A 17,452-nucleotide genomic window follows, 5' to 3' on the forward strand; every position below is an offset into this window, starting at 1 on the left:
TCCCAACCAATGCAGAGAATTCCAGAGGATAATTTAGGATCAATTCATGCACGGTATTCTTCAAGATGTTTGAATCTTGCCATCACATACTGTAAACTCAGATTGCAATTTGGAAAGCACATCCAATCCTAGGTTTGGTTTTTAAAAATGGTCCAATTTATAACTGTCTGCCATTGCTGCCTTCCACAACTGGAATTTATAATAACCTTCAAGTTGTTACTATAAACCACCAGAACAATCCTATCACTAATGGAGCCAACGTTTCCTTTTACTACCCGAGGGGTTGCTAGATGCAATTTTCTCTGCCATCCAATAATGTCCTGGAAGCGACATTGGAATGCTGCTTTCGCACATTTTTTGTGAGGTCTGTCAAGACTGTCATGTTTTCCCCCCAGAATTCCCCACAACAAGCATCTTAGGAATTTGGGGGAAAGTGAAAAGACAGGGTAAAACTCTCAAAACTTTCTTTGTGAGTTCAGTACTTGGAATTTGTGTTCAGTCTCACTTTTTACATGTATTGGCATGTGGGAATGGCCTTGGGGAATGGGAGGAAGAGCCACAGTCCAGATCAGGGGTCTCCAATCAGGGGTGGGTTGTTGCTGGTTTGCTTTGCGTGCGCTGCGTGCACATGCGCAGTTGAGTGTAAATTGTTCTGCGCATGCGCAGAACGTGAAAAAATGATTACAAACCAAGCCAGCAATGGCAGCAGCGAGCGGGGAAGTGGTTAGGGGGTGTGGACAGCCTGCCATCCCTACCAGTTCAGTGACCCAGTTCCAATTTCCACTACTGGTTTGTGCAAACCGGTAGCAACTCACCTCTGTCTCCAACCTTGGCAACTTTAAGCCTGGGGAACTTCAACTCCCAGAATTCCCCAGCCAGCTGGCTGGGGAATTCTGGGATTGAAGTTCGCCAGGCTTAACGTTGCGAAGGTTGGAGACCCCTGGTCAAGACGACAGTCTGATAAATGAAATTTGGATCTGAAAGAGGAAGGGTGGCAAAACCATCTCTCAAAAGGGATCTTCCTTAATTTTCGAGAGAGAGATGAGATTTGCAAGATTCTGTTAATTTAATTTTACTATAAAGACAGAGGTAGTAATCCTGGTTGCACAGGTAGTCCTCAATTTACAACAGTTCATTGAGTGACCGTTCAAAGTTGCAATGACACTGGAAAAAGTGACTTATGACCGTTGCGACCTTTATTGCAGCCCCATGATCACGTGATCAAAAGTCAGGCTTGGCAACTGGTTCATACTTACGACCGTTGCTGCGTCCCAAGGTCACGTGATCACCTTTGGCGAACCTCTGACAAGCAAAATCAATAGGGAAGCCAGATTCACTTAAAAAACCACGTTACTAACTTATCTGCTGCAGTGATCCACTTAAGAACGGTGGCAAGAAAGGTCATAAAATGAGGCAAAACTTACTTAACAAATGTTTCACAGAACAACAGAAATTCAGGGCTCAATTGTGGTCATAAGTCGAGGACTATCTATACTTCTTGCCTGGTCTACCTTGCTAGGCTAACATCGCCACTTGTTGCTAAATGCCATGCTCAGAGTTTTAATTTTCAGACTTTCAGCTTGTCCTTATATTAGGAGGTTTAAAGTAATATTTCCCTGCAAGAGATAAATGTCAATACGCTCTTATTTATTTTTGTATTTTTATCCCATTTTTCATATTGGAAGTTCAGCCAATATACAGTGTGGGAAACTCCTCTGATGTTTCCATACGAATGTTGTGTGAATTAATTGGGCTCAGAGAGAATGGCTGGCTTATAATCAGGAGATGCTCAGCCCAGTTCCGCTCCACCATGCATGCGCCTCTCGCTGGTCTTTGGGTCTCTGCCGGGGGATGGGGGCATGTGTGGGGGCATGTCTGCATGCACGGAGGTTGGGGCGCTTGCGGGGGGCATGCATGTGTGCAGGGGCTGCGCAGGCACAAGTGCAGGGTGCATGCATGGGGGCCGTGAACATTGCAGTTTGGGGGTTCAGATGCGTTCGCACGCGTTTGAGCACTTTAGGTACTTGGTCCGGAAAAGGTTAGCCATCATTGATATAGGGTTTCTTGCATGAGCAGAGGGTTGGACTAGAAGACCTCCAAGGTCCCTTCCAACTTATTCTATTCTATTCTAAAATGGATGATGTATCTCCCAAAAAACATACTGAATCCCACAAGCCATTCAAGCAATTAAATTCACCTGCCAATTACTCCCCTTATTCAACACCTACAATTTCAACATTTGGGGCAGAAGGGATGCATTGAGTAAATGTACCTTCTGTTTCAGTTGCAGGACCGCCTGTTTGATCTGGTGGAATTCTCGGCAGGAGGCACAACAAGCCCCTGGTTTCACCACATTGTCCACCTTCTCAGAAAAGCCTGCTTTAAAAAAAGAAAGTGGGAGGGAAGGAGGGTATTTCAGTACAATCTTTTTCTTCTTTTCTGAATAGAGATAAGACTAAGATGAGGGCAGGAAAATGCCAAAGGAAGCTGTGCAGAGAGGTACTTTTTAAAAAGTTCCTCCTTGATCATTCCGTGAGAAGAAGGGGTGCCCTGTGTTTTAACAGCTTTTTCCGTGAATCCTAACGAATGCCTGGAGAGCTGCAAAAAGTCTTAGTAGCAGCTGTTTCCAGTTAGCAGCTCTTAATGCCTCTTAGAAAACTCCTTTTATATCTTAAAGGGGGGGGGAAGGGTGTACTTCTCCACTTTTATCTAAGTCTTTATTGTAAAAATGTAAAATGCGAAAGATTCAGTGTGATTTATCAGCTCCCATTAAGAGGGCAAATTTCAGATACCAAAAATTGCGACACGGTAACCTGTGCAAGGAGAACTGCCTGAAGTTTGCACAAATGTAAGGCTTACTGCCACCAATGTGCAAGTGAGACTTCTGGAGTAGATACAGGGCAATGGTTGAAAGTAAAAAGGGAATTCTACAATCAATCTGACATTATGTATGTATCAAGTCCTTTCTAATGTGGAAAAAACATAAATAGACTAAGCACTTTCTGTCCTAAAATAACATGTTTTTGTTCTCCCTCCCCATAACTTATGCATCTTCAGCAATTGTGCTAACTACTTATAATGTTGTTTAAATGATTTGGCACAACTGTGTAATGCTCAGAAAGTTATATTTAAGATTTCAAAAGCCTTACAAAAATAAATGAATGAATAAAGAAATAAGGATTTAATATAAAATGAAGCTTTTTCTTTCTATTTGTTACTTCCTAATTCTTTCCAGTATGAAGAAATTCATATTATTGAGAGTATGAAAAATGGTAAAATATCAAGGCTTCGTGGTTTTCTTGCAGACTGATATAAAAATGCTTAAGCTTTTTTCCCAAGATATCTGAGTTTGATACATCATCGGTTTTTCTTAATAATTCTTACATGGCAATCTGTTACCAAACCAGATAAAGATAAAACATTTTTTCTTACAAGAGTAATTTTTTTGTTCTGCCTTGTCCTCCCAGAACTTATGCATCTTCAGCAACTGTGCTAATTACTGTTTATATATGTTTGGATGCATTCTACTGCAATGACATAACAATACCATGTTTCCCCGAAAATAAGACAGGGTTTTATTTTCTTTTGACTCCTGAAATAAGCACTTGGCCTTATTTTCAGGGGAGGGCTTATTTTAGCAAATGCGCGCAAAAGCCAGATTGGGTTTATTATCTGGGGAGGTCTTATTTTCAGGGAAACAGGAGATAAAGTGGAAATATATGATGCATTAACTATTAAAAAGAAATACAGATGAATTGCTGATGGAATCTGTCAAATGTGAACTATAATTATTGACAACATCCACTGTATTTTGCATCTAGTGGCAAAAAGGTAAATATATAAACCCCATAAATGAACACGTCATTTTCATATTTTGTTTTTTAAAAAATCATGACAGGGTAGGAGGGAAAAGGAAATCTTATCTCTGATGGTTTGAACTCTTGCTTCACTTCTTACCTTTTTCCAACTCAGAATTGCTTTTATGCTTTAAAATCAGTTTCCTTAAATTGAAAGGATTAGAAACTTGATTCTTAGAAAAGATAAAAGCTGACGTTTTACAGATGTTGAGTTCTGGCTCCGTGATCAATGCATTTAAAACAATAGTTTGTGAATGTAGTAATGGAAAAATATACCATCTTCCTATATAGGCTCAATACAAGATCCAGATAGATCCTTCAATCAATTTCAGGCCAGCTGCTCTCTCTCCAATAACCTTGAGTTAATGGCATCTTAATCCCAATTAAGTGTCAGTACCTGGGAATCTGGAAGTTATAATGAGTTGTGGTGGCACAGTGGTGAGAATGCAGTATTACAGGTTAATTCACTGCTCACTGCCAGTAGTTCAATTCTCACTGGCTCAAGGTTGACTCAACCTTCCATCCTTCTGAGATCAATAAAATGAGGACCCAGATTGTAGGGGGCAATATGATGACATTTTAAAACATTCAGGAGAGTGCTGTAAAATACTATGGAGCAGTATATAAGTTTAAGTGCTATTGCTATAAGCCCAGCACATTTAGAAGGTACCAGTTGAAGACACGGGACTGTAGGACGACAGGCATTTGTCCTCCTCTCCAACATGGTTTCCTAGAGAGATAGGCTATTGACCAACATAACCAACATGTTTCTAAACTTCCATGCATAATGACCATTTGCAAAATCTCAGTAAAACCGAGCACTGAGATTTTAGGGATACAATTCTACAGCACACTTTATAGAAGAGTGGAAAAGAAGCCACCTGAATTATAGAGTAGCTTTTTAACTTTTAAGATATGCCATCTCTGATGTGATAACTACAATTATTATTCTGACAATATAAGAAGCTGACATTATAGATCAGCAAAATTATTTTCTCTTCTTTTCCTGAAAGCAAAGTTTCTGCTCAGATAATAGACCAGGCTAGATCAGAACAGATCTTACTGGGGGAAATATTTCTATTTAATGGTTCCTCTGTAGAATGCCACGTTCTTTTCCTCAAGGAATAGTGGGTGTTTCACTATATGTTAACCATTAGTTTGAGCTTGTATGACATGCTAGTGTAGAGTTCGGAAGACCTAATAGTGAAGAAGAATCACAGTTGTTACTTGCGTTGTTTTATCCACAATCTTGCATATCACTGCTTATCTTCAGTGGCTGCTTAAGGATGAACAGTCCATAACTACAGTACAGGTAGCTAGATTCTGCGCAGCAGCACTGGGAATTTGTCGGAAATATGTGTCTAATCCACCAAAGCTATTTTATACAACAAATGTGGCAAACCCTTTGCAATGCTCTTTTCCTTTCAGTATTAAACTGACAAATTGGCCACACAGTTTATGGATTGTAATTTTAGTATAGTTAGACCATGTATAATTGTCAGAGTGGATTTTGTCATAGATTTTAGTTGTTATTTATTATTTTATGCTAGAATTTTTAAATTGTATATTTACTGAATGTTTTTATTTGTTCTGGTCTCTGGTCTATACTGTAATAAACTGAATTGAATTGAATCTTGGTTTGGATGATACAGTAAATATAGTAAGTCAGACTAAAATGTGACTTAATGGGTAAATACTATCTGCAGTGTTGTCTAATGTGATGACACAAAAAAGAAATGTCCATAATATTTTTACAGTCTTAATACCACCACTGGCTTAATTGTCTTAATACCACCACGGCACATTTGCATCTCAAGCTCTGATTAAATTAAATAAATCATAATATTTGCACAGTGATGTCACCACACGTACTTCATCATCGGTCCTTCTTGCCTCTCCCAAGGGAGCCTGTGAAAATTTGTGTGATGTCATAAGAAGTTGCATCCTTTGATGTTAACCTGTAGCTCCATTCTAGTTAGGAAGCTGATGGACCCAGGTTGCCGAGGCTGCTAAGTGAATTCTGTTTGGTGAAGGGCAATAAATTACACATCCTAAGCCTTGAAACCTAAATCTTGTCTCATTATTTTTGGCAGTTGCTGCCCGAAAGTAGTTTGTAATGCATTCTTGCTCATGGGAGGTGATTAAATTTGCCATCTGTCTTGTATTAGCTACACTGTGCCTTCATTTGATGATTAGTTGTGCTTTATTATCTGGGTAATATGGAAGTAAGAGTCCCAAATGTCACAAAGATGTTTCTTGCTCTGCAAAAGTTGAAAATACTTCTGAAGCCCATGAGAGGCAAACAGCCTTAATGCTATAAACATGAATTTATTGTGGGTTCTGCCTGAATGGAGTAAGATTACAATAGGTAGATGTTCTTAATAGGCTATCAATAATGCAAACTGTTTATAGTTTCCTAAAAGGTAGATACTTAGATCTACCACTAGGTGGTACTCAAACTAGAGTGTTCCAAACAAGAATTATCAACTGGAGGGAATTATATTTTTGTACTAACCATGTGCTGGTCTGAAATTCCAGCTACAAACGATTAACAGTTAATCGTTTTGTTTTATTCACTTTATTCCATGTGTGCTGCCTCAGCTTATTCCTGGTTTCTAACCCTGATGTGCTTCTATGTGAATATTTTATGACCAAACTGCCTCAGTTCATAGAAGATCCAGTTGATGTTTCTTGTCCTATGTATGTATGTATGTATGTATGTATGTATGTATGTATGTATGTATGTATGTATGTATTCATGCATGCATGCATACATTTATTTATTTTGTCAAACATGTAAAAGATAGGTATAAATATAAACACATATTTATTTATTTTGTCAAACATGTAAAAGAAAACAGGTATAAATACTGTATAAATATGAACACAGTAAATGAGTACGAATAAATGGAGACAGTAGAACAGGGACGGTAGGCATGCTGGTGCACTTATGCACGCCCCCTTTACGGACTTCTTAGGAATGGGGTGAGGTCAACATTAGACAGTCTTAGGTTAAAATTATGGGGGCTTGGGGATGTAACAACAGAGTCAGGTAGTGCATTCCAGGCATTGACTATTCTGTTGCTGAAGTTGTATTTTCTGCAATCGAGACTGGAGCGGTTTACCTTGAGTTTGTATCTATTGTTTGCTCCTGTATTATTGTGTTTGAAGCAGAAGTAGTCGTTGACAGGTAGGGCATTGTAGCAGATAATTTTGTGTCCTATGCTTAGGTCAGACTGTAGGTGGCGTAGTTCTAGGTTCTCCAAGGGCAAAATTTCAACCCTGGTGGCATAAGGTATTCTGTTGCGAGCAGAGGAGTGGAGGACTCTTCTGGTGAAATACCTCTGGACTCTTTCGATTGTACTAATATCCGATATACAGTGCGGATTCCAGACAGACGAGCTGTATTTGAGAATTGGTTTAGCAAAGGTTTTGTATGCCCTAGTTAGCAGTGCAATGTTACCGGAGAAGCAGCTTCGCAAGGTTAGGTTGACAACTATTAATGTTTTTTTGGCAATGCTGTTACAGTGAGCTCTGGGGCTTAGATAATTTGAGATGAGTACTCTTAGGTCCTTGACAGAGTGGGCGTCATCCTCTCAGCTTGTATTTGGTGTTCTGATTTTTTTTGCCAGTGTGTAAGACAGTGCATTTGTTGGTTGAGATTTGGAGTTGCCAATTGTTCTGACACATAATCAAGGTCACTTCCTTCAACCTTTTTTTCTTTCTACCAAATAAATTCAATTAAGGATGAAAAGATGCACTGTGCTGAAAACTACAGGAATTTCATCATGCTGTCCTTAAAGTCTTTTCTTCAAGGTGAAGTGGGAACAAAAATGCCGGAGATGTTTCAGTTTTGAAGCAGACCTCAAACAGATCAATGCCCCTCATTGTAGCTTACGCTGACTTGTTCAGCTGCTTACAACTTTGGACCTGATTTTTCTCCATGTAACTTTTTAAAGAATTTTTGCTTCTTTTTGTTTCATTGGTAATGATATTTAGCCATCATGCTCCTCCTTAAACTTCTTGGTCTTTCTTTGACTTTGGTATTTGAAGATTTAAAAAAGGTTCCCTTTGCACATATGTACTAGTCGTTCCCGACTCTAGGGGGCGGTGCTCATCTCCATTTCAAAGCCGAAAAGTCAGTGCTGTCCGAAGACGTCTCCGTGGTCATGTGGCTGGCATGACTAAACACTGAAGGCGAACAGAATGCTGTTACCTTCCCACCAAGGGTGGTCCCTGTTTTTCTACTTGCATTTTTTATGTCCTTTTGAACTGCTAAGTTGGCAGAAGCTGGGATAAGTAATGGGAGCTCACTGTTATGCGGCGCTAGGGATTCGAACCGCTGAACTGCCAAACTTTCTGATCTACAAGCTCAGCATCTTAGCCACTGAGCCACTGCATCCCTATTTGAAGATTAGACTGGACTTGACTTGAGAAATATTGTTGCTTTTAAAATATAACTTTATTTACATCTAATAATTTACTAAATGGGGTCCTTGGTGCTCTCTGAGCTCCAAGCGGATCCCACAGCCAAACCCCGAACTACAAATATTCTCTTTTGTTGGTAATCTACTATGTCTCAGATGAAATTAAGTATATTTTGTGAATACTGGTTTTTAAATATGTTGGTTATTAGCATTTTAAGATACTTTACATATCGGTGTTGTTTGTTTAAAATTAAAGAGAGGTGGTTTTAATGTTATTATAGCTGAACTAAAAGTTTCAGGTTGGCAACTTTAAGACAGGTGGACTTCAACTCTTGGAATTCCCCAACTATGCTGGCTTTCAGGTCCATGATAAAAAGGTCCACAACCTCAAATATCTCTTGTGAGATAGGCAACTACACAAATACGATGAATAAAATAAATATGCAAAACCACACAATTTTTATAGATCATTAATTATTAATGCCTCCTATTGTTATGTTTTCATCTGTGTTTTAAGTTTTTTTATATTGTTTTGTTGCCCATCGTAATTGCTCACCCAACTAGGAGGGGCGCGATAGGGGACAGAGGTGGTATTCAGTAGGTTCTGACCAGTTCTGGAGAACCGGTAGCGGAAACTTTGAGTAGTTCGGAGAACTTGTAAATACCACCTCTGACTGGCCCCGCCCCCATCTATTCTGTGCCTCCTGTGTCCCAGCTGATCAGCAGGAAATGGGGATTTTGCAGTATCTTTCCCCTGGAGTGGGGTGGGTACGGAGCAGGGGTGAAATTCAGCAGGTTCTGACAGTTTCTAGAGAACTGGTAGCGGAAATGTTGAGTCGTTTGGAGAAATGCCACATCTGGCTGGCCCAGAGTGGGGTGGGAACGGAGATTTTGCAGTCTCCTTCTCCTGCCACGCCCACCAAGCCACGCCTACAGAATCAGTAGTAAAAAAATTGGAATCCCACTACTGGATAGGGACCTATCCTTTAACTTTTAACTTTAACTTTTATTTAATTTATAAACCGCGCCCTCTCCCAGAAGGGACTCGGGGCGGTGTACAGTCATATTAAAACACAATATAAATACATACAGATATAGATAAATATAGATAAATATAGATGGAGGAGGTAACATATAAACTGTACAATAATAATTAAAATTCAAATTAGAGATACATTAAAAACTACCCCTAAAAAGCTACCCCAGAATAAAATGTTTGCCAGGAGGTAAAAATGGGACTATAAATGGGCTAGGCCAGCTAATTGGAACAGGTGGGTCTTGAGTTTCTGTCGGAAGGAGCGGAGGTCGGTAGTGGTTCTGATATCAGGGGGGGAGGTCGTTCCAGAGGGTTGGGCCCATCACAGAGAAGGCTCTACTCCTGGGCGCCGCCCGTTGGCATTGCTTGGTGGACGGCACCTGGAGGAGTCCCTCCCTGTGGGAGCGAATTGGTCGCAGGGATGTATGAGGTAAGATGCGATCCCGCAGGTAACTAGGTCCTGTGCCATGGAGCGCTTTAAAGATGGTAATCAACACCTTGAAACGCACCCGAAAAACCACAGGTAGCCAGTGCAGCTCGCGCAGGAGAGGTGTTATGTGGGAGTACCTGGTACTCCCCATGATAGCCCGCGTGGCCGCATTCTGAACTAGCTGTAGTCTTCGTGTGCATCTCAAGGGGAGCCCCATGTAGAGAGCGTTGCAGTAGTCCAGACGGGACGTCACCAGCGCATGAGTGACTGTGCGTAGGGCGTCCCGGTCCAATAGGGGGCGCAATTGGCGCACCAGGCGGACCTGGTGGAACGCCCCCCTCGCCACGGCTGCCACATGGTCATCCATCGACAGCCGGGCATCTAGGAGGACACCCAGATTGCGCGCCCGCTCCACGGGGGGCAGTTGCTCGCCCCCTATGGCCAGCGATGGAGTCCACTGGTTGAACCGGAGTGCCGGTAGCCACAGCCACTCCGTCTTGGAGGGGTTGAGCTTGAGTCTGTTGTCCCCCATCCAGACCCGAACGGCTTCCAAGCACCGGGACATCATTTCGACGGCCTCGTTGGGGTGGTTTGGGGTGGAGATGTACAGCTGCGTATCATCAGCGTACAGGTGGTATCCAACCCCAAAACCACGGATGATCTCACCTAGCGGCTTCACGTATGTGTTGAACAGGAGGGGTGAGAGGACTGATCCCTGCGGCACCCCACAAGTGAGCGACCTCAGGGTCGACCTCTGCTCCCCTGCCAACACACATTGCGTCCGGTTGGAGAGGTAGGAGCAGAACCACCGCAAAACGGTGCCCCCTACTCCCACCCCCTCCAGCCGGCGCAATAGGATACCATGGTCGATGGTATCAAAAGCCGCTGATAGGTCTAATAGGACCAGGATAGAGGAACAACCCATATCTCTGGCCCTCCAGAGATCATCCACCAACGTGACCAAGGCCGTCTCCGTGCAGTGACCGGGCCGGAAACCGGACTGGCGCGGGTCTAGATAATCGGTTTCCTCCAGGTGACGTGGGAACTGTTGTGCCACCACACTCTCTACAACCTTCGCTAAGAAGGGAAGGTTGGAGACGGGACGATAATTAGCTAGCTCCGCCGGGTCCAGGGAAGGCTTCTTGAGTAAGGGCCTCACCACCGCCTCTTTCAAGGCGGCCGGTAAGGACCCCTCACCCAATGAAGCGTTCACTAGACCCAGGAGCCAGCCTCGTGTAACCTCCCAGGATGCCAGTACAAGCCAGGAGGGGCACGGATCCAATAAACATGTAGTGGCTCGCAGTCGCCCACGTAACCTGCCTAAATCCTCGGGGGCAACAGAGTCAAACTCCTCCCAGCATGGTCCCTCAAGATTCGCTTCTGACGTCTCCCCTGGTCCACTGAAGGGGGCCCATCCACTCCGGATCTGAGCGATTTTGTCCTGCAGATATTCCCCAAACTCCTCTGCTCTACCCTGCAAAGGGGCTTCCCGCGGCCTCTGTGATAGGAGGGAGCAGGTCACCCGAAACAGGGCGGCAGGGCGGTTGTCTGCGGACGCAATGAGAGCGGCACAATGTCTACGTTTGGCCGCTCTTAGTGCCACAAGGTAGGTCCGTAAATAGGCTCTTACCTGTGTTCGGCCAGATTCGGAGCGTGAGGACCTCCACCTGCTCTCTAGGCGTCTCTTGTGGCGTTTCATCACCCTTAGCTCCTCGGTAAACCAAGGAGCCAGGGTGGTTCGTTGCCGCAGGAGAGGCCGCAAAGGCGCAACCCGGTCCAAGGCCCCGGCAGCCGCCCTATTCCATGCGGCCACTAGGTCCTCCATCCGGGAGCGGGTCAGGGCTACAGGAAGTGGCCCAAGCTCCGTCTGGAACCTGTCTGGTTCCATCAGGCGCCTGGGGCGGAACCATCTGGGACAATCTGGTTCCGCCTCCCCGCGGCGGGGGGTAGCGCCAGGGAAGTCGAGCCGGAGAGATGAGTGATCTGACCATGACAGGGGTGTAATAACCAAATCCCCTATTCCCAGATCACTTGTCCACTGTCCAGAGACAAAAACAAGGTCCAGTGTGTGGCCACCCTCGTGTGTGGGGCCCTGAATTAATTGGGTCAGGTCCATGGCTGTCATGGAAGCCATGAACTCCCGAGCCACCTCAGATGCTTCACCCGTCGACGGCAGGTTGAAATCCCCCATAACCAGAAGTTTGGGGGTCTCAACCGCCGTCTCTGCGATCAGCTTGAGGAGCTCAGGCAGGGCCGCTGATGCATAGCGAGGAGCCAGGTATACAATCAGCAAGCCCAGCTGCCTCCCTGGGCCCCATTTCACACCAAGGGACTCACACCCGGATATCTGTGGCACAGTGAACTCCCTCGGTTCCAGACTCTCCCGTATAATCACCGCCACCCCACCACCCTTACCCAGGGCCTGCGGCTGATGAAATGCACGGTAGCCCGGTGGGCACATTTCCACGAGGGGTAAACCACCCTCGTGGCCCAACCAGGTCTCCGTTATCCCTGCAAGGTCCAGCTCCCCCTCCGAGATCAACTCATTAATGAGGGGGGCCTTGTTGACAACGGACCTTGCATTGCAAAGCATCAGCCTCAAGCCCTGGCTCTGTAGGTCCTGGCCACCTAGACTGTGGGGGTTGGTACAAGCGACCGGGCATGTCCAACAGCTACGGTCTCCCAACCGACTACAATATTTTCTTCCATCCTCGCACCCACCCCTCCCCACGACCGTTGGAATAGGACAACCCTCTATTGGAATATCATTCTCCCTCCCCCCCCACTCCGCTCACTCCCCTCCTGACCTCACCTGTTCGCCTGGCACTGGTCCCCCTCCTGTCCTGATTAACCCTCCCACCCACCCTGGAGCCCCCTAAAACAGATAAAACAGATAAAAAACATTTTGTTAAAAAACCCCTGAGTTTACGCTTCCTCCACCTCTCTGGGTTAACAAACAATCAATGAAACCTATCAATCAATGAAACCTATCAAAAGAGGATCTAAGCAGAACAACAGGATTCTTTATTCATTGTAGTATTTGCTCCTTATTATGACTAGCAGAATCAGAGTAAAGTTTAACAGGTAAACAAATTAGAAGGTAATAGTTCAATGGCAAGACAGCGTGCTTTGCATGTAGAGGTCCTAGTCAGCATACTTAAAATGATTATAACATCTAAATTGCAACCAGCAAGAATGAAGAATGCTGAATGCCAAAGGCGCCCTACTTGGACTTTATATGAGCCAATATTACCTGCATATTTGCTTGATTTATGATTTTAAGGTCGTGCATTATTTTGTCTATTTTAGTGAAAGTTTTGTAGAAGGAATAGCAAAGAATTGTAGCTTTGCAATGAAAATAATCAGAAATTTTCAGAACTGGAAAATTTCAGTACGAGACTTTGGATAGTCCAAAATGTCAGCTAGAATCTGTTTCTCTTTGATCACGCGGCTTGCTAAGTAACGTGTTGAAAGGACTACAATACTTGACATGGAAAAAAAAGGATTAATACTAGATGGCAGTAGAATTAAAGGGTTTTTTAAATCTCTCTTTGTTGCCAGATAGCGTTTGTCTACACTTTTCTAATTGGATGTCCTCCAGATATGTTATCTCCTGTTCCTATAATCCATGGTAGCTAGGGATGACTCATGATGACCATTGATCAACAGAATTTAAATCCAACACATCTGGAGAGAATCAAGTTGTGGAAGGCAAGTACTCTTACTTTATAGTTCAGGGGTGGGGAACTGTGGCTCTTTTGCGACTTGTGGACTTCAACTCCCAGAATTCCTGAGGCAGCTATGTTGGTTCTGGAATTCTGGGAGTTGAAGTCCACAAGTCGCAAAAGAGCCACAGTTCCCCACCCCTGTTATAGTTAATCCCTCAAGAACAAGGGCACAGAATTGTAGACTTATAAGACTTGCTGAACTATTTCTCCCAACATCCTTTGCATGGATCATATTGGTGAAGAATATTAAGAATAATCTTAATAAAACATTATTTGGAGCATGGTCAACGGACACGAAGCATACATGAAATTTACCCGAACAATCTTTATGTTTGCAAAGAACTGATCTAGTATAATTTAGATGACTTGATATAATACCTTTATCTCCTTTGGTGCATATTTTCCCATCATCCTCACGTATGTATCCTTCGTGACAGTCGCACCGATAGCTACCAAGAGTATTTACACAGATGTGAGGGCAGAGAGGCTCACTGCTTGTGGCACACTCATCAACATCTGAAAGGAAACATATGTAAGCACTGAGGAAATGAAATGATCAAAAGTAAATATAACGTATGTATAACTCTGTGTTTGTTGTACTGGATTTGGAGAGAGACTGTAGCTCAGGAGAAGACATATGTTCTGCATAGGAAAGTCCTCGGTTGTTTTCCACTACAGATTATCTAATCAGGGGTCCTTCCAATATCCTTTAAAAGAATTTATAACTGATCTTGGAGAAGGCACTTTGGAAGGGAGGAAGGAAGGAAAAAGTGATTTAGGGGGGACTTGGAAAAGCAATTCACAATTAAGACATTGAAAGAAGCATGATTAAAGCAACTCAAAATAAGCTCAACTTGATTTTATTTAATGTACGATGGGACAGAGAGACACTTGGGTATGCTTTCAAGATTCTATTACTCTACTCTTCAACAATAAAGTAACATTCCTGGAATCCCTGCAGTGTCTGTTTCTTGACCCGGGCAAGCATATTGTCACTGAACACATCTGAAGGATATCAAGTTGGGGAAAACTGCAATACATCACAGGAATGTTCATTTTTTGAAAATGATAGAAAAGAAGTGCTTTCGAATGCACTGCACTGCAACCTCAGTGGGCAGATAACAAAAAGGAATACTTGCACAATTTTGCATGTATATTTGTGAAACCGCAATCCAAAATGCCAGAACATTTGGAAAAGAACAGGAAATTCCAAAAGTAATCACGTTCCTGACACAAGCCTTTTATTTTCAGCCGAAAACAAATACGCAGGGAGAAATTGTGCTGAGTTTTCATCTAATAAACAAGATCTCAAGAATAGAGAGAAAGAGAGAGAGAGCTCAGGATGTTCTTATTGAAAGGACAAAGGGCAAAAAGGCATCTAATAGAAAAAAGAGAGATAGCATTTCTCCAATTCCACATACAGAACTGAGCTAGACTGACAGCTGGATTTTTTTTTTTGATGTTATGACCCTTGGTTCTTGGAGCACCGGACCTTGCTCGCTCACCCACTGGGAGGGGTTAGCATGGAAAGGCAGTGTACGTGGCCCACTCACTTAGGCCACAGGTGCTACGGAGGTGCCACATCGTGAAACAGGCAGGCCCACTTCATCATGTGACCAGGAGGTGCTTGGAGGCTAACTGCTTTAGCCAACTTCTGTGCTGACGGCCAGCCAGGGCAGGGTACAAAATGGGCCTGAGGTGCTTTGGGGCTTTGCGGTCGCATAGACCGGGCAGCCTCCCTGCTGCACAGCTGATCCCCGGCTCGCCCTCCGCCAACCAGCTGGTCCTCGGCAGTTGTTGGCACGCCACTGCAGCCTCTCCTATCTCCCCCATCACTGGTGCTCTGTTGCTGCAGCCTCCAGGTCTCCTACACCCCTCCATCACCAGTGCCCCATCCTGCCCCGGTATGTCAAACCTCGGGTTTCAGGGTTTGACACCTACTTTATGCACCAGAGGTAGCAGACCTCTTTACAGAATGCAGGACATAATCCACAACACAGTGTCCTCCAGCACAGCAACTTCAGAAAGACTTTCCAGGCATACCTGCAGTAGTTGCCTCACTGTGTCTTTGGATAGACCTGTCCCCATTTAGAAATGTATAAAGTTAAGGCAGCTAAATTCACACTTAACATGTATGGAAAGGCACGAAAGCAGCATTTAAACAGTTACATGATTGTAAGACTAAGGGGCTGTTAGTTCTACATGTATTTCAACGGCAGTTCTTTGCACCCACCTAAGCAATAGGGCTTCTCTCGGTTCCTGTGTCTTTCACGGTCGTACCGATAACCAGGATAGCACGTACACAAAACTCGCCCAAAGTTGTCGGTGCACTGCTGTTCACAAGGAGCATCTGCACAAACGTCATAGTCTAAAGAGAGAACATGACTGAAGTTAGCAGCTGTCCCAAACTGCAAGAGCAATGGAATGTTAATATGTGTTTTATCTTCATGGGTTAATGTAGACCTCCTCAAAGTTACTCATCATGGAAGGGTAGCAAACCATTGATAAAGGACTATCTAAATCAGGGGTGTCAAACTTGATTTCATTGAGAGACGCATCGGGGTTTTGTTTGACCTCGGGAGATGGGGTGGGCGCGGCCAGCTTGACATCACTCGTGTTGGAGGCGTCTATGGTGGCCCAAGCACTCTGTCAGCAAAAATGGGCCCCAGAGCTCCACTTTCAGCTGAAACAGCCTCCTGCTGCCCTCTGCTGGTGAAAATGAAGCTCGGCCTCCCTGAGCTCCATTTTCACTGGCAGAAGGCAGCAGAAGGCCATCTCAGCTGAAAACAGAGCCGGGGGGGGGGGGGGGGGGGCTGCACACGGCCCTCTTGAGCTCCATTTTCACTGGCAGAGGCGCCACGGGCTGGTCCTTTACTGTTTCTAGGGTGGCCCCGCGAGCCAGATCTAAGCACCCCATGGGCCTTGAGTTTGGTACCCCTGATCTAAACTAAAAGAAAAAGACAAGTACTATTTTTCAATGGCATCCTGTTTTTTTGAAGAAATTTTCTGAAGAAATTCTCTTTGAAGAATTTATCTGAATGAAAGTCCTCTGCAAAAATAAAAATGATTTGTCAGAGTGCCAGGCTTCTAGAAATGCTGTTATATGTTCGTGAATGCATAGCCTCCTCCGATTGTGTGCTATCCACAACCAAAATTGGAGTTTTATAGTTCAATAAAAATTAACTTAAAAAACAACTAAACCCAAATACCAGGAATTAGTTATTAGAAGCAGTCATTTTTCTGCACCTTTGCACAGCTTCTTGTACGGTAGTAAAATAAATTCATTGACTACTGCTTGCAAGGACAGGAAATCTCAGAGCATATTGTTGTAATTATGTGTAGCATGCAACACATAACTAAATAGAAAGGAGGAAGAATCATCCTTGTTTATGCCAATAAGTACTTCCAAAAATGGTCTAGTTCAGGGGTGTCCAAACTTGGGAACTTTAAGACTTGTGGACTTCAACTTCCAGAATTCCCCAGCCAGCATGGCTGGCTGGGGAATTCTGGGAGTTGAAGTCCACAAGTCTTAAACTTCCCAAGTTTGGATACCCCTGGTCTAGTTCATACCAAATTGGATTGAAATTTGGGGCATCTTTCGTTGCTCAGCCAACAGGAATAGTTGCAGAAGAGAACCACTGGTGAGATTCAGGGGAATGAATATTTTCCATTGAGGATTGTAACCCCATTTTCTCATTTATCTCCCAAAAATTGTTATTTTGATGTGTGCATCCAAAACCTGATTTGAAATCACAAACTACATTTGGTTTCCAACTGGCTACTTTTGTGGTAAGCGTGTAAGCGGGTGATGTAATGTGTTGAATGTATTTAAATCATAATCACAGTTTCTCATTTGGTTCAAAGTTTTTTACCAATTTCAAATGTCAGTACAGAATGTATAGTCCCCAGGGTTTTTCCGGTGCTGAAAACAGAGCTAAGAAAAGAGAAATCACTTCATGAATTTGATCATCTAC

The 17,452-nt window shown here is 43.7% G+C and overlaps 1 protein-coding gene across 1 annotated transcript in view; it reads right to left on the reverse strand.

Moving 5' to 3' along the window:
* Positions 1-17,452, reverse strand: part of CCBE1 (collagen and calcium binding EGF domains 1) — a 214,626-nt gene that overhangs the window by 14,432 nt on the left and 182,742 nt on the right. Inside the window, exons 4-6 of the mRNA XM_081944261.1 lie at positions 15,712-15,846; positions 13,857-13,994; positions 2,273-2,379 (exon numbers count right to left, since the gene is read on the reverse strand). Of these exons, the coding sequence (XP_081800387.1) occupies positions 2,273-2,379; positions 13,857-13,994; positions 15,712-15,846 (380 nt within the window). The remainder of the gene's footprint in view (positions 1-2,272; positions 2,380-13,856; positions 13,995-15,711; positions 15,847-17,452) is intronic.

Source organism: Natrix helvetica (assembly GCF_964273705.1).
Source record: "Natrix helvetica genome assembly, chromosome: 2".
NCBI classification, from domain to species: domain Eukaryota; kingdom Metazoa; phylum Chordata; class Lepidosauria; order Squamata; family Natricidae; genus Natrix; species Natrix helvetica.